A 17,196-nucleotide genomic window follows, 5' to 3' on the forward strand; every position below is an offset into this window, starting at 1 on the left:
AAGTAGTACTACATGAGGTGAATAATCAACTAGGCTATCAGGACAAGCTGACAAGGAAAGTGGACTTACCTTGAAGGGATGTGAAAGTTATCCCTCATATTCTGAATGTTTTGAGGAGATCCCCTGAAGCTGCAACAAAGAAAGTTGTTCAAGCTTACAGATCAACTGTACTTGGAAGTCAGAAATGAAGATTTGAATAAACTGACTGCATGTCATTCAGAGCCTATGTCCAATGAAGAAGCAAATGGGGCATCACCTAAAGACCAAGATGACAACAAAATCATTGTTCTCCTACTAAGACTGAATATGATCACCTTAAGTGAAGAAGTTCAAGGAGAGACAGAAATGTTGAGAGCATTACATTTTGTTATGGCCTTCTTTACCAAGAAAAGAACAAGGTACATGTCCTCAAACTTTTTCTTGAAAAATTTCTCAAAAAAAGCTGATAAGACAGCAAGGAAGTCAGAAGAAGAGCCTTTAACTTATCTGCACAATTCCTCTTCAAACTCACCATCAGCATGCCCTTCATCTCACCATTAAACTGCAATTCTTCTGTCTAATACATACTACATCAATAAGATGAGATGATTTCAAAGTAAGAAAGTAGCATTTCAGATTTATTTTACTGCTTACATGCGGCACCTCCATAGCCAGGTGGGCAGGAGCAGCAGTGCATAACACACGCTTCTTGATTAGACCGGGGTTCGAACCTGTGACCACCAAATACCGAGGATGAGGATGCGAAAAGGTCAGGGAATGCCCACTGCATATCCCCGAAGCAATATGGCCTCAGTTGCTAATGCTCCTAAAAACCAAAATAACAATAACAACAACAATAACTGCTTACATTTGATGTGAAATGTAGCTTTTAAATGTTTAAAAATACTCTGTGTATATATATTGAATAACAGGTAAAATATATTTATAACATAATTAGGGACTTTACATTTTATGGCTCCCTAGAAATGGAACACCCACATTATAGCATTAGCATTATTAGAGACATAGAATGCAAGAAAGCAAGCTTATGCAGCATCAGCCAAAAAAAAAAAAAAAAAACTTCCACTTCACCCCTCCGTTCGTTCGAAATACCTGTCCAGCTGAGCCTTAAATTTATTTAGGCTATCAACCTCCACAACAAGGGATGGAAATCTGTTCCACCAACCAACTACCCGCTGGCTAAAGACAAATTTCCGCAATCAACCACATGCTGGCTAAAGGCAAACTTCTGCACATCTATCCTACATCTGTCTTTCCTCAATTTGAATTTATGCCCTCTCAGGTGATTATTCTGAGCAAGAGGAAGATTCCCATCAGCATTGGGCATGCTCAAACCATTCAAAGCTTTATACACCTCTATCAGATCACCTCGCCGGTCCCTAGTCTCCAGACACTGTAATTTGCAAAACTTAAGCCTTTCTTCGTAACAGCAACCCTTTGTTCCATTCACAAATCTTGTTGCCCTTCTCTCTACTCGTGCCAGCAGCTCTACATCCTTCTTGAAATGAGGCCTCCAGACCTGTATACAGTACTCAAGGTGTGGGCTGACCATTACCTTATACAAGGGGAATAAACACCTTCTTATCCCTGCTAGAAAAATTCCTATATATCATTGACAAGACACCATGAGCTACTCTTGCAGCACATCTGCACTGCTCAAAGAACTTCATATCTGCCTGCACAATTACCCCCAGGTCCTTTTCATTCTCAACCAATGTCAGTGTAGTACCACAGAGTTGATACATTGCTCTGGGGTTGCTGTTTCCCATATGTAGTACTTTACATTTGTCAATGTTAAACTTCATTTGCCACCTCTCAGCCCATCTGCAAAACCTTTTGATCCTGTTGCAGCAGAATAGTGTCAGTAGTGTCCTTAACAACCCTGCCAACCTTTGTATCGTCTGCAGACTTGGACATTAAGCTTGATATACCATCATCAATACCACTTATAAATACAGAAAACAATAATGGACCCAACACTGAACCCCGAGGGACTCTGCTAATAACATTAGTCCACGATGAGCAGTGTCCATTGATTACCACTCTCTGTCTTCTCCGCCTCAACTACCCCTTTATCCATAGCAGCAATTTGCCTCCAATGCCACATTGCTCCAATTTGTGCAGCAGTCGTCCATGTGCAACAGTATCAAAAGCCTTTCTAAGAGTCAAGAATATAATATCAAAGTTATTCCCTGCATCCAGCTCTTTTATGACTGCACCATAGTATCTAATCAAATTGGTCAGGCAAGACTTCCCCTTAACAAACCCATGCTATGTCCGAGCTATAACTGAAGTCTTGTTTAGATGATCCTGCAGTGCTTCTTTAACCAATGCCTCCATTAATTTTCCTGGAACAGAAGTTAAACTCACAGGTCTATAATTACTTGTATCAGCCTTTGATCCTCCTTTGTGAATTGGGGTCACATTTGCACATCTCCAGTCTATGGGTACATCCCCTGAGTCCAAGGAAGCTCTCATAATTATCGCTAACGGTTTGCTTACTTCCTTTGCTGCCTCCTTTAATATAACTGGATAGATTCCCATCCACCCCATGTGCCTCTCATGTGTTTATCTTCAACAATTTCTCCTCCACTTTACTCTCAGTTATTACAAGATATCTAGCTTACTGCCAGCATTGAATACACCTCTGGCATTCCCCTCGCCGAATAATTCCTTATATGTGAATGTCGATGCAAAATATTCATTTAGTTTGTTAGCTACCTGAGCAGGATCATCAACAGTTGAACCATCGATATCAAGCGGACCAATCTGATTCATCCCCTTCCTTCTAGAGTTTACATAAGTAAAGAATTCATTGCTGTTTTTCTTTGCATCCTTTGCCAAAGATTTCTCATAATCTTTGGCAAAGGATGCAAACCTAACTGCAAACCTGATAACCTAACCTCCTTTGTGACTTGGTTACAGACCAGCTTATATCTATCATAGGCTTCCATGTCACCCATTAATTTATATGTATCCCATGCATTTTTCTTCTCTGCCATATGTCTCATTAGTTCATCTGACATCCATTTAGGCCTAAACCTTGAACAATATTTCTTAGTTGATATGTAAAGCCTAGTAGCTTCCAAGATAAGTTCTTTGAATGCTTCCCATTTTGAATTTGCTGTTGGTAACATCATCAGTTGGTCCCACTGTATAGAATTTAAATACTGTCTCAGTCCATCGTAGTTGCCTTTACGGAAGCAATAACCCTTCCCTTTACCCCTAATGGTAGTTACCTCTTCGAGTAAATCCCACTTCAGCACACTGTGATCACTGCCACCTAGTGGTTCATTTATCTGCAGATTCTTAAGGAATGAAGAATCACTGCTGATAATCAAATCAAGAGTATTACTCCCTCTAGTTGCCTCCCGAGCATGCTGATGTAGAAAACAATCATCCAATAAATCCACAAAAGCCCTGCTAGTGTGAGTAACCAGCCCCCTAATTCCAGTCAATATCTGGGAAATTAAAATCTCCCATTATAAGACTTTCCGATTTGCTGGCCCCCCCTATTTCCCTGTATACATTTTCTTATTATACTGATCAGAGTCATTAGGCCTATAGCACACTCCTACTTTCAATTTTGATCTCCCAATGCTTATGTCACACTAAACTGACTCAACACTGCACTGTCCAGCGATGTCGATTGGCTTCACATCCTTGGATTTTATGTGTTTCTTAACTAATAGCATAACCCCTCCTCCCTTCCTATCGTTTCTGTACACATTGTACTTCCAAAATTCCAGTTCTGCATTCCTTATATCTGTGTGACGCCACGTCTCTGATATCCCAACAATATCTTCCTTTGATGCTTTTAGCAATACCTTAAATTCATTAAATTTATTTACCACATTTCTAGCATTGGTGTATATGCAAGTATACATGCACCTGTTCCTATTCTTAGCTACCCTAACACAACCCATGTGTTTACTTGTACCGCAATGACTCCCAGCAGTCTCTGAAATCCCCTGCAACTTGTTTTCCAGGCTGCTGCTCATTCAATAGAAGCAGTGCAAGAATCACTTTCACCTCTGCTAGTGGCTACTGTTAATCTATTAGTCCTTGCATCTCCCCAAGCTAGCAGTTTTCTGACCCACCTAACACTGCCTCGATAGCATCAGCAAATATTCTTGCACCCTTTCTATTTAAATGTATCCCACCCTGTAGAAACATTCTCTCCTGTTAACAAGTACAGACCAGGCAGAAAAAAATTCTACCTCCTGAGCCTTGCACAATCTTTCCAGAGGCGAATTAATCGACAAGGCTCTCATCATATACTACCTCCTATCGTGTCTGGGCAGAATTGCCGACACTTTCAAATTCAACCCTAATTCACGGCTTTTTTTCAACAAGCAAGTCTATCTGTCATTAGACTTTCAAACATTCAACTTCAGAAACCGTTGGACACATTTTCAGAAATTCATTATGTCTCAGAGTTGAAGACTGCCTGCACATTTAGGCCAGTGTTTTTCAACATTTTTTTAATTATTGATCCCTAAGAGGCTTTTTTAGACAATTTTTTTCCTAATCACCCTCATGAAATTTTAAACAAGAAAATACTTTATACTTACTCTTTTTATTCAATGAGATCCCTGAGCTTGTTGCTTCTTAGATAAAAGTTCAACGTTCAGTATGTTGTTAGTAAGTTTAATTGTAATGTCTCCTGTTGAACATATATCAATTCTGTTTCTTCCTTTGTTAATATTTTATTTATTGAACTAAAACCACTTTCAACCATATAAGACATTGTAAAACAAAAAAAGCACTTTGGCCATTTCAGATGATATTGTTGGATAAAGAAGTTTAGTTGTTTTTGATCCCCACAACTCAGCCATTCCACCTTTTTCAAATTTACATTTGCATTCTTTGTTACATTTTAATTAAATGAGTTCTTGAATTTCTTCACTAGCAGACTCGACATCGCATCTAGTTGGATCTAACATCTATGGCTTCACTTCAAAAGAAAATAAATCTCAAAATATATTTTTCATTTCACCTTTTAAAGAACACAAATGATCTGAATAATTCTTAAGATTATTCTGGGTGAGAGATTCATTGATTTCTGCTAATTCTTGCATACCTGAAATTGTTTTCTTATTAAATTGTTTTTAAATATTTCCAGTTTTTCAATGAAGGCTTTTAATATGCATTTTTGGTCATCACTGTAATTAATTTCCCTTGAAGTGAAGTAATACTTCATTAAGTTTTCGAAAAATCCAAGCCATATCGTATATGTTGTTTTTTGTGTTTGCTGATCTCCTTTGATAAATCTATGTCTCCTTTGCTTTCTAAAAAACTAATTATCGTATCAAAAAGATTTGCAAATCTTGTTACAGTTTCCTTTAGAAAGCCATCTGACTTCTGTATGTAAAAGAAGCTTCACATACTGTTCTTCGTTATCAACACAAAATTTTCTGTAAATGCAATCATATTTACAATACTTTATTTTATTGATGGTTTTAATAACTATATTGAGAGACTGATAAGGAACTGGACTAATATTTTTTGCAACCAGATGATGTCGGTGCACAATGCAATGTATTGCAAGAACTTTGAGACATACTTCCTTTAGGTGGGCTATAAAACCTTTGTCTTCCAACAATGGAAGTAGCACCATCAGTGGCACAGGATACCAAATTTTCCAATGGTGCTTGTTTTTTTACCAAACCATGTTTTCAAAGCAGCAAATATGAATGCTCCAGTACAGTCAGTTTCTACAGATTTTACAAACATCTCTCCTTGCAATTTACAATCGTCATTGAAATAATGAATGTGTGCCATTAGAAGGGCCTTACTGTCATTAACTGTGGATTCATCAATCTGAATAGAAAATTTTCTCATTTTTAGTTTGTCAATTAGCTGCTCTACAATGTTAACTGACATCTCATTGATTCGTCTTCGAATTGAATAGTTGCTCAATGGCAATGCTTTTAAAATACTGGAAAATTTTGATGCATCAACATTGAAATTACAGTCTCTAATTCAGGTTGTATAATATTCTCAGCAAATGTATGAGCAATACCAGTTTTTGCAATGATTTCTGCAATTTTATAAGACACAATCATCTCATCAACATTTTTTTGTGTGTTCTTCTTAAATACGGAAGTAACAGTGTTACGCTGCTCAAAATTCTGTTTTATATTTTTAAAATATTCCATATGCTTACCAACTTTATAAGAATATTTCCTTTTTAATTGATAGAAAAGTCTTGATGGTTTCATAGCCTCATTTGAAAAATAACTATTACTCATAAGACACATAGGCTGTCTTGAGTCAAATGGGCTTTAGATAAAACCATAAGCTACATATTCATCCAGATACATCAGCATTAGTAGAGGCACACGATGCAAGAAAGCAAGCTTTTTTGGAGCCAAAAAAAAGCTCCAATTTCACTCCTCCATTTGTTCCAAATTCCTGTCCAGCTCAGCCTTAAATTTATTTAGGCTATCAACTTCCACAACTGATGATGGGTTGAATAACAACAAAGAATTAAATAATAAAATATAAACTATTTTTATTTAACTCTCATAGCCCATGTCACTCACAAAAGAACTGTGGATCAAAAATAAACTACTTCTAGAATGAAATAATAAATCAATACTAATTGTTGTGTAGAAAGTAGAGAAAAAATTCAAATTATTATGTTAGGGTCACCCATAAATGATTACATATACCCATATATGTATTTTGTCTGTAAATTGCATGTGCTCTCTGGTCCTGTTTTGCTGGAAGAAAAAAAAACTCCAATTTCTGAGAGAGAAAACCATGCTATCTACGCCTGAGACAGACTAACTCAGCTATGGAGTGAAAAAAGCAGATTAAAGTTCCTCGCATCATTGACAGGATTCAAACCCAGCCTTTTCCACCCGGTGTGAGGAGGATGATGACGATATCACTGTGCTACCTGCACAGATGCTTAGAAAGTAGAAGCAATAGATTGAAACATTTCCTCATCCCATCCATGCCTCATATATTGACCAATGAAACTTGAAAATTTCGTTCAACGGAAACTATTTTAAATGTAATTAAACCAAGGGGAATCAAAAAAAATTCGCTATAAAGAAGTTCATTAAACAGAAGTCCGACTGCAATTAAATCAAAAATGAAGCAATTTTAAAATAAATAACCAATCGATTGCACCATTAAAATGCTGGGAATGGGGCACTGTCCACCCCACCATAGTTTCAGCTCTGGATACTCAATAATTTCATTCAGGATTTAATTTGTAAAATAAATGATCGTCTCAACAATGGGTTCACAAATTTTCAAAAAAATATAACAATGGGCTCTTGCGAGCCCACTATAGCTCACAACTGTATACGTGCCTCCAGGGCCAAGGCCCATATGCACTAATTGCAAAGTTAAAAGACCACGTATACAGATATTTAGTTTAAAATTATGTATCCATAGCCAATTAAATAATAATAAAAAAAATTAATAAATAAAATAGAATAAATACAATAAATCTTTATAAAATTTCCAATTAAATCTTGGTTCAATATGGTTAAATTGCACATAATATGCACTAAACAGAGTCGGTATATTGGCCTGATGGCACTGAATAGCACATTGTGCTATCCAGTGCTATTCAGTGCACTTCGGCTGCCATTCCTATACCTTGTGATGAAATATCTCTACTATCATTTAACGACATGGCCCTCCTTTTACAAACATTATTAACAAAAGTGGAGATATATTTAAAAACATTTGACATACAAACAAATCCGACAAGATATCCAAATCCAAATGAAAGGTCTCCCATTCAAATTTGCTGTGCAGATCTTCATAATAGAGAATAGAACATAACGTGAAGGCCTCATAGACTCCACTGCCTCACAGAAGCACAAACCAGAAGGGACCAAACTAAACTCACTCAGCCTAGACATTAAGCCATGCCCAGTCAGCAGGAAACAAGAACTCAAGCTGAACTGCAGCCACAATCTTAATTTCCAATTCATGGTTGTTATGGAGGGAATAAAGGCATAGGTTTCCCTATCTATGTCAGAGTCATTCCATTTGGTTTGCAAAATATTCGTTAACTCATTATGTATCCTCTGTCTCTCAACGGCAAAGCAGCTGCCCCTCAAGTGTGGCCCCCCCAGGCATGACCGAATGCCTAAAACCTCTGTGGAGATGCCCCTTCTAAGACAGTACCTCAAGCTTGCACAGATTACCAATAAATCTGCAAGCATCATCCCAGATATCAGTATTAGCATTACTAAAGGCACATGATATCAGTAAGAAAGCAAGCTAATATAGCATCAGCTAAAAAAAAAAAAAAAATAAACACACACACCCTTCTCATTTCACCCATCCACTCTCTCCAAATGTTTGTCTATTTCTGCCATCAACATCTACGACAGATGGAAGTTTGTTCCAGCAATCAACCACATGCTGGCTAAAGGCAAACTTCTGCACATCTATCCTACAATTGCCTTTCCTCAATTGGAATTTATGCCATCTCAGGTGATTATTCTGAGCAAGAGGAAGAATTTCATCAGCATTGTGCAAGCTCAAACCATTCAAGGCTTTATACACCTCAATCAGATCACCTCACCTCGCAGGTGCCTAAACTCCAGACACTGTAATTTGCAAAACTTAAGCCTTTCTTTGTAAGAGCAACCCTTTGTTCCATTCACTAATCTTGTTGTCCTCTGCACTTGCTCCAGCAGCTCTACGTCCTTCCTAAAATGAGGCTGTTGTTGTTGTTGTTATTTTGGTTTTTAGGAGCTCTCATTTCACCCATCCACTCTCTCCAAATGTTTGTCTATTTCTGCCTAGAATCTATTTAAGCTATCAACATCTACAACGACAGATGGAAGTTTGTTCCAGCAATCAACCACATGCTGGCTAAAGGCAAACTTCTGCACATCTATCCTACAATTGCCTTTCCTCAATTGGAATTTATGCCATCTCAGGTGATTATTCTGAGCAAGAGGAAGAATCTCATCAGCATTGTGCAAGCTCAAACCATTCAAGGCTTTATACACCTCAATCAGATCACCTCACCTCGCAGGTGCCTAAACTCCAGACACTGTAATTTGCAAAACTTAAGCCTTTCTTTGTAAGAGCAACCCCTTGTTCCATTCACTAATCTTGTTGTCCTCTGCACTTGCTCCAGCAGCTCTACGTCCTTCCTAAAATGAGGCTGTTGTTGTTGTTGTTATTTTGGTTTTTAGGAGCTTTAGCAACTATGGTCATATTGCTCTGGGATATGCGGTGGCCATTCTCTGACCTTTCTGCATCCTCCGTATTTGGTGGTGACGGGCTCGAACCCAGGTCTAATCAAGAAGCGTGTGCTATGCACTGCTGCTCCTTCCCACCTGGCTATGGAGGTGCCTCTAAAATGAGGCCTCCAGACCTGTATACATTACTCAAGGTGTGGCCTGACCATTGCCTTACACAAGGGGATAATCACCTTATTAATCATCTTGAGTTTACATAAGAACTCTTTGCTGTTTTTCTTTGCATTCTTTGCCAAAGATTTCTCGTAATCTGCATTTGACTGCCTAACTTTCTTTGTGACTTGGTTAGTTGGTATGTAAAGCTAGTAGCTTCAAAGATTAATTCTTTCAATGCTTCCCATTTTGAATTTGCTGTTGGTAACATCATCAGTTGGTCTCACCATATAGAATTTAAATACTATCTCAGACCTCCGTATGTGCCTTTACGAAAGCAAAAACCATTCTCTTTACTCCTGATGGTAGTTACCTTTTTGAGTAATTCTCACTTCAGCACACTGTGATCACTGCCACCTAGTGGTTCCTTTATCTGCAGATTCTTACTGCATGAAGAATCACTACTGATAATCAGATCAAGGGTATTACTCCCTGTAGTTGCCTCCCGAACATGCTGATGTAGAAAACAATCATCCAATAAATCCGCAAAACCCTTGCTAGTGTGCTGACTGACCCACATATCCCAGTCAGTATCTGGGATACTCCCCATTATAAGACTCTGATTTACTGGCCCACTCTATTTACCCGTACAGTTGTTTATTTTACTCATCAGAGTCATTAGGCCTATAACACACTCCTACTCTCAATTTTGATTTCCAAGTGCTTATGTCACACCAATCTGACTTCACACTGCACTGTCTAGCCATGTCAACTGGCTGTACTGGTTTGGATTTTATGTGGTTCTTAACTAATAGCATAATCCCTCCTCCTTTCCTATCCTGTCTATCCTTCCCGTACACATTGTACTCCCCAAATTCCAGTTCTGCATTCCTTATATCTCTGTGACACCAAGTCTCTGATATATCAACAATATTTGCCTTTGATGTTTTGACAACACCTCAAATTCATCAAATTTATTTACCAAACTGCAAGCATTGGTGTATACGCATGTATACATGCACCTGTTCCTATTCTTAGCTACTTTAACACAGCCCATGTGTTTACTTGTACCGCAATGACTCCCAGCAGTCTCTGAAATCCCCTGCAACTTGTTTTCCAGGCTGCTGCTCATTCCAATAGAAGTAGTGCAAGAATCACTTTCACCTCTGCCAGCGGCTACTGTTAATGTATTAGGTCTGCATATCCCCCCCCCCAAGATAGCAGTTTTCCGACCCACATAACACTGCCTCGATAGCTTCAGCAAATATTCTTGCACCATTTCTATTTAAGTGTATCCCATCCCTGTAGAAGCAATCTCTCTTGTTAGCACGTACAGACCAGGCTGGAAAAAAAAAAAAAAAAAAAAATTCTACCCCTTGAGCCTTGCACAATCTTTCCAGGGCTGAATTGATTGACAAGACTCTCATCATATACTCCCTCCTATAATGTCTGTGCAGAATTGTAGACACTTTCAAATTCAACCCTAATTCACAGCTTTTTTTCAACAGTGACCTGTACTTGTTAAGTAATTCTGCCAGTTTCTACTCTTAATATCATTAGTGCCAACGTGCACAACAATATTACCTTTTGTGCCCTTGAAAGATGATATCTGCTCTATGTCATCAACCTTTTCCCCTGGCAGACATACCCTGGTCCTGTTCCACCTATCCTTTTTAAATAGCATGATCCCAGTTTCCCTGACAATAGAGTCACCAACAACTACTAGTTCCTGTGGGACCAGGGCATTCTGCCTTGGGGGTTGCTGCTGTGTTGCGTGATGATCAAGTGCAAGCTCTGGCATTGATGTGGGCAGCTGAGAGCTTGATGGGCCCCCTCAATTTAGATCCTTCTAGGGTATCCACCCTGTCCTTCAAGCTCTTCTTCAGGCCCATAACAACGCTGAGTTGTTGCCTCATTTCCTCATACTCGTTACATCGCGCGCGCGCGCGCGCACACACGCACACGCACACACACACACACACACACACAAAGACAATATCCCCCTTGGCAATATCATGTTCCATACCCGATTGCTCCACAAACATCAAGCAAGCAGTGCATTTTAAAAGGCTTTGATTCAGAGGGCAACTGCCTCCCTCAGTTCTCCCCTGAGCCACAGCACTCCCATTAGCTTGAACCTTTTGCTTTGCTGCTCTGGTCTGAGTCATGATTTCGATTCAATTTCAATAAAATTTCAATTTCAGTACAAAAATCCTAAACTTGTATCCCAACCCAGTTGTAACACTATATATCTATATATATTTTTTCAATATCAAGTATTATTTTCGAGTTTCTTTATATAACTTCCATATCAGTTATGTATTAATTAATTATGTTACATTTGTAAAATCTTAGTCATTATATGTATTTAGTTAAAAAGTACAATTTAATTGACAATGAAGTTCAACAAAATTAATAAATTTTACTGATTAATTGATAATATTATATACTATACTATACTAAGCTAACTCTATCTAGTTCAGGATATAACGTTGTATCGTATAACAATGGCGGCATGTTACAAACGGTAAATCTACAGACACTTAAGTATTAATTAATTTCCGAAATCTCACTGTCTCAATTCAGAATAAACCATGGATCTTGACTAGGTCTATACGCTACTTATAGAAAATAATTTAATATAACAATTAGTCAATAAAGCGACTAAATAAAGCTAAAAAATGTCCCATTCACCGGCTCTGCAAAATTTGTAAAACACATGGATATCCTTACCGATATAATTAATAACCTACAAAATCTCTATCTAAGTTAAAATTTAAACTAAGTATCGTAACTAGGAATATAAAGCTACTCTAGAAAATAGTAGATTTTCTAGAGTAGCTTTGTTTCCTTGCTAGAGTAACTAGAAAACAATGTCTTTCTTTAGGTGCAGTCTCCATACAAGGTATTACAAGTGTGGTCCCTTTCCTCCACTACTGGCTTTAGTTCAACTCCACCAAGTGTAAAAGTTATTTTGGGGTTACTGTTCCCCAAGATGTAATATCTGTAATACCTTACACTTTGCTGGATTAAAGCATAGCTGCTATTTTTCTGACCATCCCTGAAATCTATCTAGAGCTCTGCTTGGCAGTGATCATTAACTACTCTAGCAATCTTTACATCATCTCCTTTTCTAGGAGAGTACTAGTGGAAAGAAACACTCAGAGAAATTTTTCATTCATTGGTTTGTTAAATATAGTAGCTCCTTTCTAAAGGTGTTTCACCACACCACACCACACATGCTACATTATGATTTGAGTAGCCCAGTATGGTGTGGTAATTCACTGAGTTCGTGGATATCAAGATTTCTTGGTATAAATGATCAAACTGAAATGTGGATGTTATTTATTTATTTGTTTTTTTTTTTCTATTTTGATTCTTGTGGCAAAATAAATGAAGTAAATGATATAAATGCAATAGATTTTTGCTATATGAAATGATATGGAATGGAGTTGATGGATTAAATTAGGGCTATCAAACTGGCTATCTGCCAGTTGTAGGGCTAGTCCTAAGGGCAATGCAGAGAGAGAGAGGGCAATACATTGAGTGTGCAAAGAGTGTGGTCTGGACTGAAAAGAGCCCCAAATTTGAATGGGGGTGGCTCTTAATCTAGACACTCCTCCTTACTTTTTCCCAAATATTAAATGAGGATTAAATAAAGGTTGCCAGTTGAGCAACTCTCATTTAATCTCACAAGCTGCCCTCCAGTTGATTTTGTGTGGCCCTCAAGAGTATTTGTGTGTTAATGCTTTCCCCCACCCCTTTAAAAATACAAAGGTAGCAAATCTTGTTAAAAACACTTTGAAAGGTTCTTACTAAATGTAACATTTCATCAGCTGATTTCATATTACATCTAATAAATAACTCCTTCTTAGAAGCAAATTCACTATTTTTTTATTTTTTCTAATTAATATTACAAAAATATAGGCCTGACGTAGCCGAGTGGTCAGGAGTGAGAGTGCATAGCACATGTTCCTTGAGTTGACCGGGGGTTCAAGCCCGTGACTACTAAAATGCGATAAATATTTGTATTGACGATTTATTGTAAACTCTACTGACTTGGTTGTCGTGCTGGAGTATAAACAGGAAATATATTAGATTTAAATAAATGGGTTTGAATTTTGTGTGTTTAATTCTTATTCATATGCTTTAACTTCATAGATTCAACCATTGTAGGATAGATATTTGTATAGGTAGAGAAGTGTGCAAATTAATGGAAACAATCACTTGTGATGCAGAAAATGTTGGTTTATGTGAAATTATGTTTAAACAGAGGAGCATTGCTTTAATTAATTTTTCTTAAAATTAGATCATTTTAATAGACGTTTGCAGCTTAATGGTTTGAAGTTATTTATGGCTTACTGTATTGTTTCTTGTTTCAACTATGAATATCACACCAAAGAAGAGAACAAAAATTGTAACGCTGTCTGAACACACACACACACACACACACACACACACACACACACACACACACACACACACACACACACACACACACACGACTCAAAGAGAAATAGCAAAAACATATGGAGTGTGTGAATGCTATAAATAAAATTCTACAATGCGAAAAAGAGACAGGGTTGGTGTCTCGGAACCTGTGGGAGAAAGCAAAAAAAATACATTCAGAGATGATGCAATCCTCTTAAGAAAAATCTAAGGTTGACCACTAAAAACTTGTTGCTGCTCCTGCCCACCTGGCTACGGAGACGCCAATGTGGGAATAGCATGGGTTTCCAAAATTTGGAAACCCATGCTATTCCCACATTGGGCAACACATGATTCAAAATGATTCAATCCTTCAAATTAATTGGGCAAAGATATATGCTGGATGGATAACTGAACAGTGGAAGAAAGTGCTATTTTCTGATGAGACTCACTTTATTGGCCGAGGCAGGCATCTTGCTACATTCAAAAACAAGATGGGAAACTGGTTTTTGTGAAGCACATCAAAAGACGGTTAAATATCCTGTAAAAAAAGTGTTCTGAGGCTTGTTTTTTTGCAAAAGGACCCTGTGACAATGATCCTTGATGGAATTATGAACAGTACAAAATATTTGCAAATTTTGGAAACCCATGCTATTCCCACATTGGGCAACACATGATTCAAAATGATTCAATCCTTCAAGTTTGGTTTCCTTGATCCAGAAATGCCAAAAATGTGTCAAAAACTGGTGGAATCTAAGTCAAATATTAAACAACTTATTCCAGCCAAAGGAGGCTATACTAATTACTAAGTTCCACTTTTAAAATGCTTATATCTGTAAATAACTGGATTGTTTCCATTAATTTGCATACTACTGTATATTGAAAAAAATATATTTTTTATAATGCAGACTATGGAGTAAGTATCAAATGTACAATGGAATCACCAGTAGTTTGAAGTAGAACAGCACTTGGATTAGTTAATATTGTTTGTTTATTAGTTACATTAGCAACTAAGGCCATATTGCTCCGGGGATGTGCAGTGGTCATATCCCCGGAGCAATTCCGCATCCTCCGTATTTGGTGGTCATGGGCTCAAACCCCGGTCTAATCTAGAAAGTGTGTGCTACGCACTGCTGCTCCTGCCCACCTGGCTACAGAAGGCCCCATTAAGTTAATATCAATATCTAACATAGTGTAAGATACTGCTTGCCATCTAATGGCTACCCTCCCACTGGAATGCTAAAATTCTGTGCTCTACTTGTTTTTGTACATTTTATAATTACATTAGAAACAAACCTGATCATTCTCAAATTCTTCACTTTCTTGGGGATTTTTAGAGACAATCAATACAAGAAGTAATTGACTTATTTTCTGGCAAATTCTAGTAATGACAGCATTAGCAGATTTGTATTGACTCACTAGCCTCTGTACCTAAATATCAATATAAGAAATAATAATTAATTTATACCTGCATCTACATGGATATGTAAGTAGATATGACAACTGCACTATTTTACAAATACTGATAATAAAATTTTTATTTTTCATTCCAAAAATGGCAGAAAATAATCGAGAAGATTTTACTCTAGAAATGGTGAAATAAAATTTTATCAGAAACTTGTTAATTAAACTTGCATTGATAAAAGATCTTTAAAATTGGAAAAAAAAAAAAAATACAATTAAACAGAAATGCAAAAAACTTATAACTAAGCAAATTTGTTCCAGAACAGATATGAACCCATGGACTCACATCTGGTGAGTATGGGCTTGACGCACCCAGAGTCCTGAGCTGGATATCATCATTCTTCTCTTCCTTGCTGATTCCCTTATACTCTCTCTCTCTCTCTCTCTCTCTCTCTCTCTCTCAGGGTAATTCAGAACTTTTATTTTTGGCTAGTGCAGCAAAAGCCTCAGGCTGACTTTCACCATATGGCTAATAATAATTAATGTTCTATGAAGTATTAAACAAGTCCAATATATTCCATCAGAAAGTTTATAAAAAATGCGTGTTTCACAAAATAAAATGTAAAAATAAAATCTGGCTTATATGAAGTTTGGCAAAAAATAAATAAGACTACTGAACATATAGCTTACATAATACTGTAACCTCTCACCAATAAAGTGAACAGAATTCGAACAGAAGTGGAAAAGAATTCGAGCTTACAGGTCTATAATTATTCACTTTACCCTTCGATCCCATTTATGAATAGGCAAAGGAGGATCAAAGGGTGACACAAGTAATTATAGACCTGTTAGTTTAACTTCTGTTCCAGTAAAATTAATGGAGGTACTGGTTAAAGAAGCACTGCAGGATCATCTAGACAAGACTTCAGTTATAGCTCGGACACAACATGGGTTTGTTAAGGGAAAGTCTTGCCTGACCAATCTGAATGGATACAATGATGTGGTCATAAAGGAACTGGATGCAGGGAATAACTTTGATATTATATATTTGGATCTTAGAAAGGCTTTTGATACTGTTGCACATGGAAGACTGCTGCACAAATTGCAGCAGATTACTGCACAAATTGCTGAAGACAGAGAGGGGTAATCAATGGACACTGCTCATTATGGACTAATGTTATTAGTGGAGTCCCTCAGGGTTTAGTGTTGGATCCATTGTTGTTTTCTGTATTTATAAATGATATTGATAATGGTATATCAAGCTTAATGTCCAAGTCTGCAGACGATACAAAGGTTGGCAGGGTTGTTAAGGACACTAATGACAGTACGCTGCTTCAACAGGAACTAGAGAAGTTGAGCAGATGGGCTGAGAGGTGGCAAATGAAGTTTAACATTGACAAATGTAAAGAACTACATTTGGGAAGCAGTAATCCCAGAGCAACATATCAACTATGTGGTATTACACTGAAAGTGGTAGAGAACGAAAAGAACCTGGGGGTAATTGTGCAGGCAGATATGAAGTTTTCTGAGCAGTGCAGATGGTCTGCAAGAGTAGCTCATGGTGTCTTATCAATAATATACAGGAATTTTTCTAGCAGGGATAAGGAGGTGATTATCCTCTTGTATAAGGCAATGGTCAGGACACACCTTGAGTACTGTATACAGGTCTGGAGGTATCATTTTAAGAAGGATGTAGAGCTGTTGGAATGAGTACAGAGAAGGGCAACAAGATTAGTGAATGGAACAAAGGGTTGCTCTTAGGAAGAAAGGCTTAATTTTTACAAATTACAGTGTCTGGAGACTAGGTACCTACAAGGTAATCTGATTCAGGTGTATAAAGCCTTGCATGATTTGAGCATACTCAATGCTGATAGGATTCTTCCTCTTGCCCAGAATAATCACCTGAGAGGGTATAAATTCAAATTTAGGAAAGACAGATGTAGGATAGATGTGCAGAAGTTTGCCTTTAGCCAGTGGGTAGTTGGTTGGTGGAACAGACTTCCATCCTTTGTTGTGGAAGTTG

At 37.5% G+C, this 17,196-nt stretch overlaps 1 protein-coding gene across 1 annotated transcript in view; it reads right to left on the minus strand.

The window, feature by feature from the left end:
• kl-2 (dynein heavy chain 2, axonemal kl-2) overlaps positions 1-17,196 on the minus strand; it is a 1,174,416-nt gene that overhangs the window by 986,660 nt on the left and 170,560 nt on the right. The window contains exon 13 of the mRNA XM_090369487.1: positions 15,066-15,200. Within this exon, the coding sequence (XP_090225613.1) occupies positions 15,066-15,200 (135 nt within the window). The remainder of the gene's footprint in view (positions 1-15,065; positions 15,201-17,196) is intronic.

Source organism: Mastigoproctus giganteus, chromosome 1 (genome assembly GCF_048544385.1).
Source record: "Mastigoproctus giganteus isolate SK-2022 chromosome 1, ASM4854438v1, whole genome shotgun sequence".
NCBI classification, from domain to species: domain Eukaryota; kingdom Metazoa; phylum Arthropoda; class Arachnida; order Uropygi; family Thelyphonidae; genus Mastigoproctus; species Mastigoproctus giganteus.